Source organism: Heptranchias perlo, chromosome 11 (assembly GCF_035084215.1).
Source record: "Heptranchias perlo isolate sHepPer1 chromosome 11, sHepPer1.hap1, whole genome shotgun sequence".
NCBI classification, from domain to species: domain Eukaryota; kingdom Metazoa; phylum Chordata; class Chondrichthyes; order Hexanchiformes; family Hexanchidae; genus Heptranchias; species Heptranchias perlo.
Window position 1 is genome coordinate 29,611,687 of NC_090335.1, and position 15,070 is coordinate 29,626,756.

Sequence of the window (15,070 nt, forward strand, 5' to 3'; positions counted from 1 at the left end):
GTGCCCAAAGGAGCGCTCCTGTTTTTCCTGGCCCACGAGTAAACTAAAAACAAAATTCCGTTTAGCTTTCTGGGCCTCTTCTGGTCCTGGCTCCTCTTCCTGTCAGGTTGGTCTGGCAGCAGTTGCAGTCAGGCCCCACTGATGTCCTCTGAGCCCAATCTGCGGGTGCTCTCTTGCCTGCTCAGACGAGTAGGTTAAGATTATAACCTGTGAGAAGGCAGCGGGATTCGTGCGGTAAGTCGCACAGGCCAATTTTAACTACCCACCACAGGGTTTAAATCGGCTCTTTAGAATCTATAATTTGCGATAAAATTGGTGAGAATTTAGAAAAGCATGGGCTAATCAAGAATAGCTATCATGGATTTGTTAAAGGCAGGCCATGCTTGCAAAATTTAATGGAATTATTTTTGTGTTGTGACTGATGATGGAGATCAAAGGAATGCAGTAGATGTGGTGTATATGGATTTTCACAAGGCATTTAATGAGGTATCATGTTTCTCAGATTAGAGAAAGGTTATGGTGAACATCAGGGTTCAGTGATGGGTGCACTTTTATTTCTGGTATATATAGATGATTTGGACTTGGGTATAGGGATACACTCAGCAGAAAGATGCTGCAGGATGTGGATAAACAGAAAGACCCAGGGATATAAATACGTGCATATGTGAAAATGCGAGTGCAGGTAGTTAAAGCCATAAAAAGGTCAACAACATTTTGGGCTTTGTAAATAGGGGCATAGAGTATAGGAGTAAATACTTGATGATAGATTTGTATATGGCATTGGTTATAGGCCACACTTAAAGCAATGTCTTCAGTTTTGGGCACCTCATCACAGAGTCTGGAATTGTGTGCTGCCACCAAAACTTTGCTTGTGGCCATTCCATTTTCTTGCAAATCACTGCATCTGTGGTGCAGTTGAAAGCTCATCCTTATGACTCTTTTTTTAGGTTAACACAGCCTTTTCCCAGATCTGTTTCCTCTTTCCTAGTCTGTCCCTTCTTCATATCTAGGACCAGCTCTATTCATTATCCAATCTATCTACCCACCGTTCAACTGTATCCATTCTTTTACTGATGATTTAACTTCACATTTATCCTTCAGTCTATTCACTGACATTTCCATGGTGTTCACCTCCATTCACAGCTCCTCTGGTAATGAAGTAAAACATGGACAACACTCAGTCTTGGACTGGCATGTGGCAGGTAACATTCACGCCACATAAGTGCTAGGTAATAACCATTTCCAACAAAAAAAGTCTTATCCCTGATCTTCAATGGCACTACCATTGCCGGGTATCCCAGCATCAATTTCTTGGGGGTCACCCTTCACCAGAATCTTAATTGTTTCAGCCATAGCAATACTGTGGCTACAAAAGTAGGGCAGAGGATGGGTATTCTGCGATGAGTGGCTCACATCCTACCACACTAAAGAAGCTCAACACCATCAAGGTCAAAGCAGTCCACTTGATTGGCACCCCTCCCAGTGGACTCAATATCCACCCCATCACCATCGGTACACTGTGCCAGCATTATGTACTATCTACAGGATGCACAGTGACAACTTACCAAGTTTACTTTGACATCATGTCCCAGCCCCATGGCCCCTACCACCAGCTGCAATATCATGGGAACACCATGACCTCCAAGTTTCCATCTAAGTCGCACACCATTTTGACTTTGATTTGTATTGCTTTTCCTTCATTGTTGCTGAGTCAAAATCCTGCATTTCCCTACGCTAACACTATCATGGGAGTACCATCGCCACAAGGACTCCAGTGGTTCAAGAAGACAGCCCATCAACACCTCCTCAGGGCAACTAGAAGTACAGTATATGGCGTTGCCAGCATTGTCCCAATCTCGTGAACAAATAAAAAATACCTAGAGGTTTTAAAGCTTAAGCTTCAAATCATTACTTCTGCACTTTTGATTTTTCTGAGTTGCAATATTTACCTTAATTATCTTAGCCATGGATGTGACAAACCTTAGTTCCAAAGTTGATGATTTACTGGACCGAAAGATTTCCTCTCCAGCTTTAGACAGGAAATCCAGTCTCTTTTATCTTTGCTTAAATTAATTCTCCTCAAGGTCAGGGATATCAATTCCAAGGGAATAACCCTTTTAGTGGAAACTTTTGGCACTCAGGATCAGTAGAAACATTTTCAGGAAGTCTTTACACAGGCAGATGTAGACTTTACCAAATGGCATGCTTCAATTCCAATCTTAAGGCTGTAGTAAGCTACATTTTCCAACTATTGACTTTATGTTCTTATGAAAATCTATTATCTTAGAACTTTCTTGTCTCATAATTGTAATAAAACTGTCCAGAACTATTATGGTGTTTGTCCAGAAGGTACTGTAAAAGAGAATACAGACGTAACCTTCAGTCTCTGGGCACAATGAACAATATGGCTTTTCTATGTTTTAATTATGTACTATTGCAGAGCACAAGGAGCTTGCCTTGCTCATGTGAAACCAGAGTTCTTATTTGAACCTGAAGAGTTTAAACAATGGAACCAGTTACAGGTAGGAATCTTCCTTGTCTGTCATACATATATTAGATTTACAGGTAATTGCATTCTACTCCACTTTGGTATTTTTTTTAACTTGTAAATTTAATCATAGGCATTTTGATGACTGTATTTGTGTGTATGTGTGCACTGCTTAATTAATTTAATTATCTTCTTAATTCTTGTTTCAATCTGGTTCTAAGTAAAGGTAACAATTTCCCCATATTCCTATACCTTTTGTAAAATTGTGCTACAGTGTACCTTTATATTGTTGAGTGGTATTAACTTTAACTGGTGCACCAAATATCACAGTTCATCATGTCTTGGAGTAAATCAGTTGTGATAATAATCCCACCAGTAATTTTTGTTATCGGTCCCAAGTAAGTTTTTTAGTGGTGCACTGCATATTTAGTGGTGCACTCTTATACCTACCCAACCATGCTTAACAGAAGGTTAGATATATCTCCAACAATCCTGAACCTTGCAGAAAAACAACCTTGAGTTAGACCTCACTGGATCTTGGTGCATTCTGGCCCTAATCTGCATATTCAGTTGCCCAGGATCTCGAACACTCACTCCAAAGCATAGCTTCCATGGATGTTTAAGACAACCATCACTGAATCACAGAATTCTAAATAGAAGTTTACTTGTTGGGACTATGGGTGGGGTGGGTGGGGGTGTGGATTTTAATCCCCAAGGATGGGAGGGCTGGGGGCGGGTAGGAAGGTAAAAACCTTAAAATTCTCCAACCCACCTCAAACCCAACCACTTCCAGTTCCAGAGGCGGGTCGGTCACTAAAACCTTTTAAAGAGGCTGCCTCCATTTTAACTCAATTTTTATTTTTAACGCATGGAGGCCAGGATTCCTGGGCTGCGGGAATCCCAGCAGGTAAAAGGAAGTGAAAAGGGCCGGATCCATGATGTATGTGCCTTTATTGCACTGCCTATGGGCCAGGAGGATCAGGAGTGATTCCCCGTGGCCCACCAAGCTTATCTTTTAAACACCCCTCTTGAAAAGATTCAACCTAACTTCAATTGGATATAGTGATACTTTATAACTTCACACAAGGATCAACACATGCAAAGGTCTAAGCAATAGTTAACAGTACAGAACAAGAATTATATTACCCGTTCCGTTCTGGGTAGAGAGAGGGTGTCTGCTTCTTGCTTCTTCTCGCTTCTACTTTCTTTCTTCTCTACCCCTAGTCTGAGTAGGGGCTGGCTACTTATACACTGAGTTAACCCCTAGCCCCCTTCTCACTGCTGCAAAATACATTCAATCAGGTATTTTCCAAAATACTCCCTTTAATTTACCCAATCATATAGACAACACGTACAGGTCCTGAAGAGACAGTGCCTTATTTTGCTTTATCTCTCCTTATCCCTAGCACGATGTTCCTCAGTCCCTGTAGTTGATAAATCACCCTATAGGCCTCGAAGGTGTCAGGTGATGGCTACCTTCAGCATTCCAGTATGTCTGAAGGAGTGGGTACCGTTATGTTCTTCCTTTAGTTTACAATAGCGAGTTTCTTAGGACTGTTAGTGCCTGTAGCTGCAGTAAGATGATTTAAAAGCAATCTATGTTATAGTACAGTACCTCCCGCAATCGGCCCCCATCCAAACCCTGAAGACCATCACCCTGCGATGTCCGACTTCCCCTATGCCCCCCCCACCCCGTGATCGGCCCCTTATCTCTCTGACCCTGATCTCTCCCCGGCTACTTTCCCACCCGACAGGCAGTTAATCTGTCAATCTGGCTGGCTGTCGGGCACAAAACCTGTTGAAAAAAATTAAAAGACACCCTGCCGTCAAAATCGTCACGACGTGCAGGAAACGCGTACTTCCGGGTTTCCTGTCCGAACATTCCCCCCTCCCCTACTCTCTTTCCGGCTCCGAGTAAATTTCGGAGTCTAGGTTTCATTTTTACAAATTATGGGATTAGAGTTTGGAAAAACTCTAATCCCATAACTAGAGTGTTCAATTATAATTTAGTTACATTTAAAATGGATACATGGTATTACTGCTAATTTAACATAAAATTACTGTTAATTAAAGATTACGGAGTATGGTAAAGTATTTTAGAACACAAAAAAAGTTTATAAAGATGCCGGAGCAGGTTTTCCTGTTCCGAAGCCTGGGCATATTAGATCGCCTAGGTACATTACACAGAGGAAAATTTGGCGAAGAGAATTGCATGCACATCGAGTGGACCCCTTTATGTCTGTGCAATCCACCCTCCCCGATTTCCACTATGTTCTGTGACCAGGAAATGCAATACGCCCAGGTGCAGGAACAGGAAAATCTGCCCTGTAAGCGTCTTTCACTGTCTAAGCCCCAGACATGAAAGCCCAGTTAAACTAGTTCTTCTTAAGAACAGAAAATACACAGCAGGGCATTTCTAAAGAGAAAATATAGGTCAATATTTCAGCTGTAGTTCTTACTGTCATCTTATTATATGCACAATAAAAACATCATTATTTTTGAATATAACTTCTTTTTCTTTCATTAACATCCTTCATGCAACACTTTCATTAGCCCAGGTTACCACTGGGAGAAGGAAGGATGTGGCTCCCTGTTATATATTTTGAGTATTGATGATGTCATGGCATTGTGGCATTTGTACAATGCCTCTCTCTCCCATGCTGTATTGAAGGTCCACTTTTCTAACACATGTTGCTAGTCTTCTCTTAGGAAAAGCGAAGCAAAATGTACCATAGCATACAATCAATATCACAAAATAGTTTTTTGAATATCAGCAACAAAGCCACATCTTTCAGTCCAAAAAGGAATAGGTGTTGGGTAAATGAGGGACTCTGAATTAAAGACTCTGCGAATCAGATAGTGTGTCTTCATTCACATTATCCACATATTACTAAAATCATAATGCAGAGTATTCCCTTACAGATAAGGTACATGCCTTTTGGGTGATTTCTGCTGCTTGGATTAAGGATAGATACATAAACAGTATTTTTGTGAACAAATTTGCTTCTCTTTTATTTATATCCTCCACATGTCACTAGACACGTTACAAATGGGGAGAATCTTGTTCGCAATGCCACTCCAATATGTTTTTAGCGTAAGTAACTTCATGATACTGAATAGCAGTAGCTCTCTTTGTCACATTATATAAAAGGCATAGCCATCTGGGGTGTACCTCAGTTCTTTTACCCATGGGAGGCTCAGAAAGCAGACTAGTCATACTTGCAATAATGTAGAATGTTGCACTGAATATGCACTAAATATGCACTGTACCAAAATTACATTTTGCCCTTTTAGAGTTGTTTACAAAGCCCAGAAAGTGCTGAAATACTTGACCTGGATGATGATGTGTTTGAGTCCATAAGCAAACGTTCGTGGACTGATATGCTGCTACAGATTTACAAGGTAAAATGTATAAAGAATTTTTAATTGTTTATGCATGCACACTTTTATTTTTATTTTTAAATATCTAATGTCCAAAATAAGGGTTTAAACAAAATTTAAAAATCAAAAAAATTACATTATTAGCACATTTACCATATGGTAAATATATAATTTTAACATTACATATTAATACCCACAAGGAAACCAAAAAAAAATCTACTCACTTTTATGGTCCTCTTTTGGCCCCAGATTCACTTTCCGCCAGATTGGCCCGGTGGGAAGTCGTGATGGCTTCCCCTCTCAGGTCCCGGATAAAAATTGCTGTCAGAACCAATTATGTCATTGGAGCCCAATCTGCACATTGAAAGCAGAACCCTGCTGTCTTCTGGGTGGTGTCCCTCACTCCTGCTAAAAACAGCAGGTTGAAGTGACATCCCATGGGAAGGTGACAGGATCAGAGGATGTCATTACCCCGATTTTAATTGCCTGCCCACCCGATTTCTGCTGTAAGAGAGTGAACTTTTCATCTTGGTATCTTGGGCTGGATTGAAATGTCAGGTATCAGATTAAAAGGACAGTGTGCAAATATACTGCTGGATGTTTAATTCATAAGTTTTTTGAATATAGTGTATATTTTTGCTGATAAATTAATGATATAGTAGTAACTAAAGCTGACTTGAATTTTTTAGGTTTTGGTTCTTTCTCGATTGACGCTGAAGGATATCAATAGTATCTTTGGCCAACAAAAATGCTTGGAAAATGTCCCAAGGATAAATGCTGACCCCCTTTCCAGCAATATATATTCTACGGGTGAGCTTGTCCTGCTGACATGGCTCAACTTTCACTATGAAACCATGAGAAATGCAGTGTGGGAATGTTGCCAGAAAGGTAAATGTAAAATGTTTAAAGTATTTTATTAGGTGGTATTTGGAATCCTAAAGAAAACTATATAGAGTGCAAATTAAAATCATTATCTACACAGATAAATTAAACTAATACCATAAGACTTTCTTCAGTTAAAATGAGAACCTATTGATTATTTTCCCCATTCATTTGTACCAATTTGAGCATATGACTTTTGTAATTGAAGGTCATCTCTTGTAGGAACATATGTGTGGATTCTGTTTTAACAGAAGAAATCCCTTATTGATACAACAGGGAACAGATTATACCACTATTGCTCATTGCTGAACCTTGTGGACAATGCTTCTTTTTCAGGATAGAATACTTGGTCACCTTATCATTTGGCACAGCACTTTTTTTTCCCAGGGTTAGATTTAGGTTCAGTTGTCCTCATTCAGAAAAAGATGGTGGTTATTAAGCAAACAGGAAAACAGAGTCCAGAGCTTTGTGTAAAGATGCACTAGAGATTATATATCATATTTATCAGTGTCCTATCTCCCTTAACTAAAAATCCAGAAGAAAGTTAATCAGAAGGGCCTAATAGCTCTTTTTGCTTTGTCTCACAGGCCACATTTCTAAAATTGATGGATCAATCAAGCTATCTCCCAGAACATCTACTTGATGTTGTAGCTCTTGAGAGATACGGGTTGGAGAGCTTCAGGGGTACTTACCATTCTAATGTCCAGAAAATCTTCTGCTTTTTAAAGAAAGAGATTTGTTCTGTGATATCCCTGTGATTTTCAATCGTTACAATAATGCGAACCAAAGGCAAACACCTTGGGATTGATTTTATATAGTGCACGAGGGGAACGATCACCTGCACCCCACCAAACATCACGGCAGACTTTCACTGGCTCTGCTGAGCAGAACGGGGCAGTAGCACCTCAAAAATCATGGTGAGAAACTTACTGATCCGTTCCTGCTCTTGTAGGCTGAGGGAACATTAAACCCCAGAGCCACAATGACAGCAGTCTGAGCTCCTAGCAAAGCTGTCAGAGCTGTCACATACGAACAGTGATGGACAGGAAAAGACCCACGAGTCCATCCTGCCTGTCCCAAGCAACTGTGATGAATCACAAGGCACCCCACCCGAAAGCCATGTAATCTCTTGGGAGAATCGAAAAAATAGATAAAAACCAAAGCCAATTAGCGGGGAAAAAAATTGGAAAATTCCTCTCCGACCTCCTTAGGCAATCAAAACTAGTCCAGGAGACTACTCTGGCCCTGATTATTATTATACAGCACCTATCTTTTGTACGAGGTGATCTTCACCCCAGCCAGAAGCAGGTCCAGTTCTTGCTTGAAGGAATTCAGCGAATCAGCATTCAGTCCACAGGTCCACTATTTTTTTGGAAAAGAACCACCATCTAACATGTAAACTAGTTCTGGCCTTACATAACTTGAAATTGTGACCCCCTGGTCCTCTCTAACCTATTTAATTGAAACAAACTGTCTACACAAACACAATCTATTCCCTTCGTCATCTTATAAACCATGATCAAATCACCTCTATTTCTATGCTTCTCTAAAGTGTAGAGTCCCAGCTCTTTGAGCCTATCTTTGTAACTAAGATGCTTTAAACTGAGAATTAATCTTGTGGTCCTCCTCTGCACCCTTTCCAAAGATTCAATATCAACCCCCATGTGAGGAGACGAAAATTGGAAGCAGTATCCTAACTGAGGCCGAACCAAGGGTCCGTCATTGTGGGCCCTACTGCACAGTTTACAGAGCTGACTCCTTGCTCCATGGTTGACTGCATGCCATACTGGATGACCCCAAACAAGCTAGAGCTGGAGTCCTCCATGCTCTGTTCCATTGTGCGCAAGCTCTCTGGTAGGCTGCCAGTACACTTAAAAGGTCCTGCTGTATAGGGATAAGTCTTTGCATGTAGGTTGCGCCCTTGAGATCTTCATCTCTGTCTTCCGCAACTGGGCTAGGGTGCAAGCTGTCCCTCTGGCTAGCTGCTTCCTGAGCTGTCCCATCACCCTGCCTATGCTCCTCTCCTGCTTACTCGTGATCAGTGAGTCTCCAGTGCAGATCCCTCCAGCCAAATCGCCAGACAGGAGGGTTCCCTCCCAGTCGGGGAACGCTTCAGCAGTCTAGCACATTCAGCCTCCGATCTTCGGGTAAGCGTTCTCCAAGGCGGCCTTCGAGACACACGACAACGCAAAATCGTCGAGCAGAAATTGATAGCCAAGTTCCGCACCCATGAGGACAGCCTCAACCGGGATCTTGGGTTCATGTCACGCTACATGTAACCCCACCTGACGTAGAGTCATCCAGACTCAAGCCGTAGTTGGCTTGTTCTCCATACACAGATGCAGCCGGACCTGCTGCGATTTCCAGCAAAAAAAAGTTATCTGTTTTTAATACAACTGGTCACTCTCTCTCTCTCTCTCTCTGTCTTTATGGTCTCTCTGTCTTTCTGGTCTCTCTCTGTCTCTGTCTTTCTGATTTGACCCCTTGTGACCCCACCTCAGTATTCTTGGATGTAATGTTTCCCTGACTAACCTGTCTGAACACCATTCACTCCTTTGATTGCTGTGATTATCTCTCTGCTGAGGTGTGATAAAGGGCAGTTAGAAAGATTATCTGTAATCACCAGGCATTGTTCTCTGACTATATATGCTGTGCCTTTATGCAACTCCTCACTTCACCTGACGAAGGAGCAAAGCTCCGAAAGCTTGTGATTTCAAAGAAAGCTGTTGGACTATAACCTGGTGTTGTGCGACTCCTTACATCAGAAAAGTGAGAAGCCCTTGAAGTATCTGCTTCTGCTGCCATGTGTTTAGTTGCCTACAGCCAAAGTGCACCTCCCCTTTAAGAGGTGCAGGCTGCCTTTAAATAATGGCAGAAATTGAAGGCCCCAATTAAACGAGCTGCTAATTAGCAGCAGGATGAACACTGCCAGCCCACTGATTTAATTACGATGAAGGCCCCTGACCAATTTAACAGTCTTGTCCCTTCCATGAAAAAGGGCCTACATGAATTTCAAACCCCTTAGTCTTCTGTTTGACTCTAAATTCAGTTTCAAACCTCTTGTCCATGTCCACAAACATCTCTATGCCCTCACCGTTCCCTACTTTTGCAACCTTCTCCAGTTATACAACTCACCCCAAATCCTTCAGTTCTTTCACTCTGGCTTCCTACATTACTACAGTAACTGTATTTCAAAAAGTACTTCATTGGTTGTAAAGCTGAGGTCGAGAAAGGTGTTATATAAATGCAAGTCCTTTCCTTTACCTTCTTTTCTTGTGCATCCCACTCTCCCCTTGCGTCACCATTGGTGTCCAAGCCTTCAGCTGTCTTGGCCCTACTCTAGAAATACCTCCCTGAAACTATCTACGTCGTTCTCTGCTTTCAAAAGTTTCTCTATTCAACTACGCTTTCAGTCACCTCTCCTTGGTCTTTTGCTGCTGTTCAGTGTTAATTTCTCCTCTGTGAAATGTCTTGTGATGTTTTACTTTGTTAAAAGTGCTATATGAGTGCAAATTTTTTTCTTTACTTCCCTCCCTGTGGGAAAGTGTCTTTTGGTAATTACCTGTAGAGATGAGACTAAGATAAGTAATATTTTTTTAATTCGTTCACGGGTGTGGGCATCGCTGGCGAGGCCAGCATTTATTGCCCATCCCTAATTGCCCTCGAGAAGGTGGTGGTGAGCCGCCTTCTTGAACCGCTGCAGTCCGTGTGGTGATGGTCTCCCACAGTGCTGTTAGGAAGGGAGTTCCAGGATTTTGACCCAGCGACGATGAAGGAACGGCGATATATTTCCAAGTCGGGATGGTGTGTGACTTGGAGGGGAACGTGCAGGTGGTGTTGTTCCCATGTGCCTGCTGCTCTTGTCCTTCTAGGTGGAAGAGGTCGCGGGTTTGGGAGGTGCTGTCGAAGAAGCCTTGGCGAGTTGCTGCAGTGCATCCTGTGGATGGTACACACTGCAGCCACAGTGCGCCGGTGGTGAAGGGAGTGAATGTTTAGGGTGGTGGATGGGGTGCCAATCAAGCGGGCTGCTTTATCTTGGATGGTGTCGAGCTTCTTGAGTGTTGTTGGAGCTGCACTCATCCAAGCAAGTGGAGAGTATTCCATCACACTCCTGACTTGTGCCTTGTAGATGGTGGAAAGGCTTTGGGGAGTCAGGAGGTGAGTCACTCACCGCAGAATACCCAGCCTCTGACCTGCTCTCGTAGCCACAGTATTTATATGGCTGGTCCAGTTAAATTTCTGGTTAATGGTGACCCCCAGGATGTTGATGGTGGGGGATTCGGCGATGGTAATGCCGTTGAATGTCAAGGGGAGGTGGATAGACTCTCTCTTGTTGGAGATGGTCATTGCCTGGCACTTATCTGGCGCGAATGTTACTTGCCACTTATGAGCCCAAGCCTGGATGTTGTCCAGGTCTTGCTGCATGCGGGCTCGAACTGCTTCATTATTTGAGGGGTTGCGAATGGAACTGAACACTGTGCAGTCATCAGCGAACATCCCCATTTCTGACCTTATGGCAAGTAAAGGATTGCATATCCATATCTACCATTTTCTGACGTTGTGCTGAGGGACGCACTGTGGGACTATATTGTTGGAAGTCCTACAGTCTATGCTTTTAGCAGAAGTCGGTATACTCTTTTAGCAGTAATAAGAGTGTGATGTAAAGAAAGAACTTGCATTTATATAGTGCTTTCCATGACCTCAGGACGCCTCAAAGCAGTTCGCAGCCAATTAAATACTTTTGAAGTGTAGTCACTGTTGTAATGTAGGAAACACGGCAGCCAATTTGCGCACAGCAGGGTCCCACAAACAGCATTGTGATAATGACCAGATAATTTGTTTTAGTGGTGGTTGAGGGATAAATATTGGCCAGGACACAGGGATAACTCTCCTGCTGTTCTTCTAAATAGTGCCATAGAATCTTTTATGTCCACCTGAGAGGACAGAGGGGGCCTCAGTTTAACATCTCATCCGAAAGACAGCATCAGTACTGCACTAGAGTGTCGGCCTAGATTTTGTGCTCAAGTCTCCGGAATGGGACTTAAACCTACAACCTTCTGACTCAGAGGCGAGAGTGCTACCAACTGAGCTATGGCTGACACTATCATGTGAAAAGCTTCCTGCTACGTTATGAACATAATGGTATCCAGCAGCTCCATTTCACCAGCACAATCTTATATCAGGCTTCCTTGTTTGATTTTAATGGACCTGTTTCTAATCAAACAGTCGCAACACAATAATTTTACATAACATGATGGCTAGATGATCTTCCTGTCATAAGAATCATAAGAAATCTTCCCGTCCAACTTTAAAGCAACAAAACTAATTTAACAAAACCTTGTTATAACAGCCCATGGTACAATAGGAGGTTTCTAATTGCAAATGTTATTTCTTGGTCTCAAACGAAACTCTTTTAAGATCAAGAGAGGAAGTCTGAAAACCTATTTTGTCAGTCCTCATAAACATGTAATAAGAAAGTTTGATGCTGTGCTCTGTCGCTTTACTTTTATCTTTATTTTTATATTGATTTGATTATCTTAGCTTTTCACTTTTATCCCTCTTCCTTTAAATAGGTGCTATACCACCAACACGCTGGATAATTAATTTTGACTTAGATTTGTTGGATGGTTTGGTGCTGGCAGCTGTCCTGGCTGCTTATTGCCCGGATCTGGTAGGTTGTATTTTTATAAGCCACTGCATTTAATGTTTTTTAATATCTGTTTTTTTCCTGTTTTAAAACGGGTGGGGGGGGGAGCGATTTGGTCATCAGTTAGATTCTCGACATAGATAAAATCAAGTTTTGATTGGAAATTTTGATACTGTATTAATTTACACCATTGGATATCATCTATCACATATTAAACTGAATGGAATTGTTTTCCATGTAGAATGCATTCACATTCTGAAAGTTTAATGTCAGTATAAAATGAAAAGTGCTTCACACTGACAGTAACTTCCAGTACAAATCAAGTCCGATGGCCCAAACTGACTCTGAAGGGAGTCTTAGTCAGTTTGTTTCCTGTGTCAGGTCAGGACCAGATGTCAGGTCTTTACAGTGAATGAAATACTTTAGAAGAGTAGTCACTGTTGTGATGTAGGAAACGCAGCAGCCAATTTGCACACAGCAAGGTCCCACAAACAGCAATGTGATAATGACCAGATAATCTGTTTTTTAGGTGTTGGTTGAGGGGTAAATATTGGCCAGGACACCGGGGAGAACTCATCTGGTCTTCTTTGAAATAATGCCATGGGACCTTTTACGTCCACCTGAGAGGTTTAATGTCTCATCCGAAAGACAGCACCTCCAACAGTGCAGCACTCTCTCAGTACTGCACTGAAGTGTTAGCCTAGATTTTGTGCTCAAGTTTCTAGAGTGGGAGTTGAATCCACAGCCTTCGGACCCAGAGGCGAGAGCGCTTGTTTATCTTTTGTAAAATAAATTTGATTAATATTTTTAACTTAAAATGAGATCTGATTTGATGCTATATTGATTTTGAGTGAAATCTTATGAAGGTATAAGATAAGTCCAGTAGCTAAAAGCAATTTCCAGACAAGGTTTATTGTTAATTTCCTGGGTGTGTTACCGAAAGCTTACTTAGCTTTCAAGGAAAGGATAAATACTCCAAAGTATAGAGAGTTGGGACTCATGAGAATGATCCAATATACTGGATCCAAAATAATCTAGGGCAAGAAGGTTAGAAAAGATCAAAAATATTACAGCTACGTTACTACAAAATCAGCCAGGAACATTTTGGACTTGGAAGGCAGGGCCGCATCTCGGTTTTTTTTTGTAATTATGTTTAAAAATGGTTAATACAAATCATTTGGTTGGTTTACTATTCATCATGCAAATCTTTTTCTGGACCCAAAAGGCATCAAGGGGTATGGGGAGAGAGCGGGAATATGGTATTGAGATAGAGGATCAGCCATGATCATTTTGAATGGCGGAGCAGGCTCGAAGGGCTGAATGGCCTACTCCTGCTCCGATTTTTGATGTTTCTATATATTTATTTTACATTTTTCTGGTAATATCTTTTTTTTTAAACAAAACAATATTATATTTAGTAAACTTGAAATCATTTAATACTGGTATTCATTTGTAGATTGGTGCAACAAAAAGTACAAAACATTGCCTTTCGTTACAGATTTCAACTCATTTGGAGAATATGTACACTTCTCCTGCTGCTCCTGAGCAATGTCTGCACAATAGTCTGGTACTCCTAAATGCATTTTATGCCATTGGCCTTGATTTTGATATACAGGTAAACTGAGTGATTTTTGCACAATTTCACTAAAATCAGAACGAGGAACTAATAAATCAAGAGCCTCTTGACATAAATACTGTTAACATTAATAATTGGTTAAAGTTAAGATATCAATATAATTTCAGATATCTGTCAAAATCATTTTTTCTTTCACAACCTGCATTTGTGGTGAGAAGCATCAATTTTCTTCTAAGTAATATATAGAGCTAAATTTTGTCATAATAAATTTGCCTTTGATGCCAGCAGACACATTTTTTTTCATTTTGTGGCTAAAAACAGAAGAAAACTCGTGGGCATGATTTTAACCAGGAGGCGGATTCTCAACGGGGGGGGGGGGGAGGGGGGGAACCTGGAGAAAAAAATTGTGCTGTTTCCCGAGCGATTACAACTCAATTGCAGCCACTTAACTCAGCTTCCGGGTTTCGCATCGTCAAGCTGCCCAGCAGGCAGACTGCGCACCCGCATGACGCGTTTAAAGCCCACTATTTAAAGGGTCACTCCAGCAATGCATTTTGAAGATGAAAGGAGGAAAAAAATGAGTGGGCAACATTGCAGAGCAAAGCCAGCACCTCGATTCTCTGACGCTGCCCTGGAGTCAATGCTGGGCGCAGTAAGAAGCAGGAGGGAGGTGCTGTACTCAGCAGACCACAGCAAGAAACCTGGTCATGTCACCTAGAAGGCGTGGTTGGAGGTGGCAGATGAGGTGAGCAGCAGAAGCACAGTGCCCGGTCGTGGCTTCAATGCAGAAAGAGGTTTAATGACCTAACCAGGTCAGGAAAAGTGAGTACAGTTACTGATTGACCTGCATTCTGTGGTGAACAGTATCCCCCCCAGCCCTCACACTGCCCTGCGAAGCCTACTCCATCACATCACTCCTCACACCCACTTAAGGTTCAGTCTTGACTCACCTTCACTTTCTGTGCACTTCCTCACCACCCCCCCCACCAAGTTATTTGTGCAACCACCTCTCCTATTCACCCCAATCCTGATGCAATGTGAGCAATCTGTCTGATAGTCACTCTCTGATGCATTGGCTTCATTGTCATCCTGACCC

The 15,070-nt window shown here is 41.9% G+C and overlaps 1 protein-coding gene across 1 annotated transcript in view; it reads left to right on the plus strand.

Moving 5' to 3' along the window:
- Window positions 1–15,070, plus strand: part of LOC137327209 (cilia- and flagella-associated protein 47-like) — a 602,936-nt gene that overhangs the window by 230,982 nt on the left and 356,884 nt on the right. Inside the window, exons 32-36 of the mRNA XM_067992778.1 lie at window positions 2,441–2,522; window positions 5,783–5,890; window positions 6,559–6,757; window positions 12,325–12,422; window positions 13,897–14,013. Of these exons, the coding sequence (XP_067848879.1) occupies window positions 2,441–2,522; window positions 5,783–5,890; window positions 6,559–6,757; window positions 12,325–12,422; window positions 13,897–14,013 (604 nt within the window). The remainder of the gene's footprint in view (window positions 1–2,440; window positions 2,523–5,782; window positions 5,891–6,558; window positions 6,758–12,324; window positions 12,423–13,896; window positions 14,014–15,070) is intronic.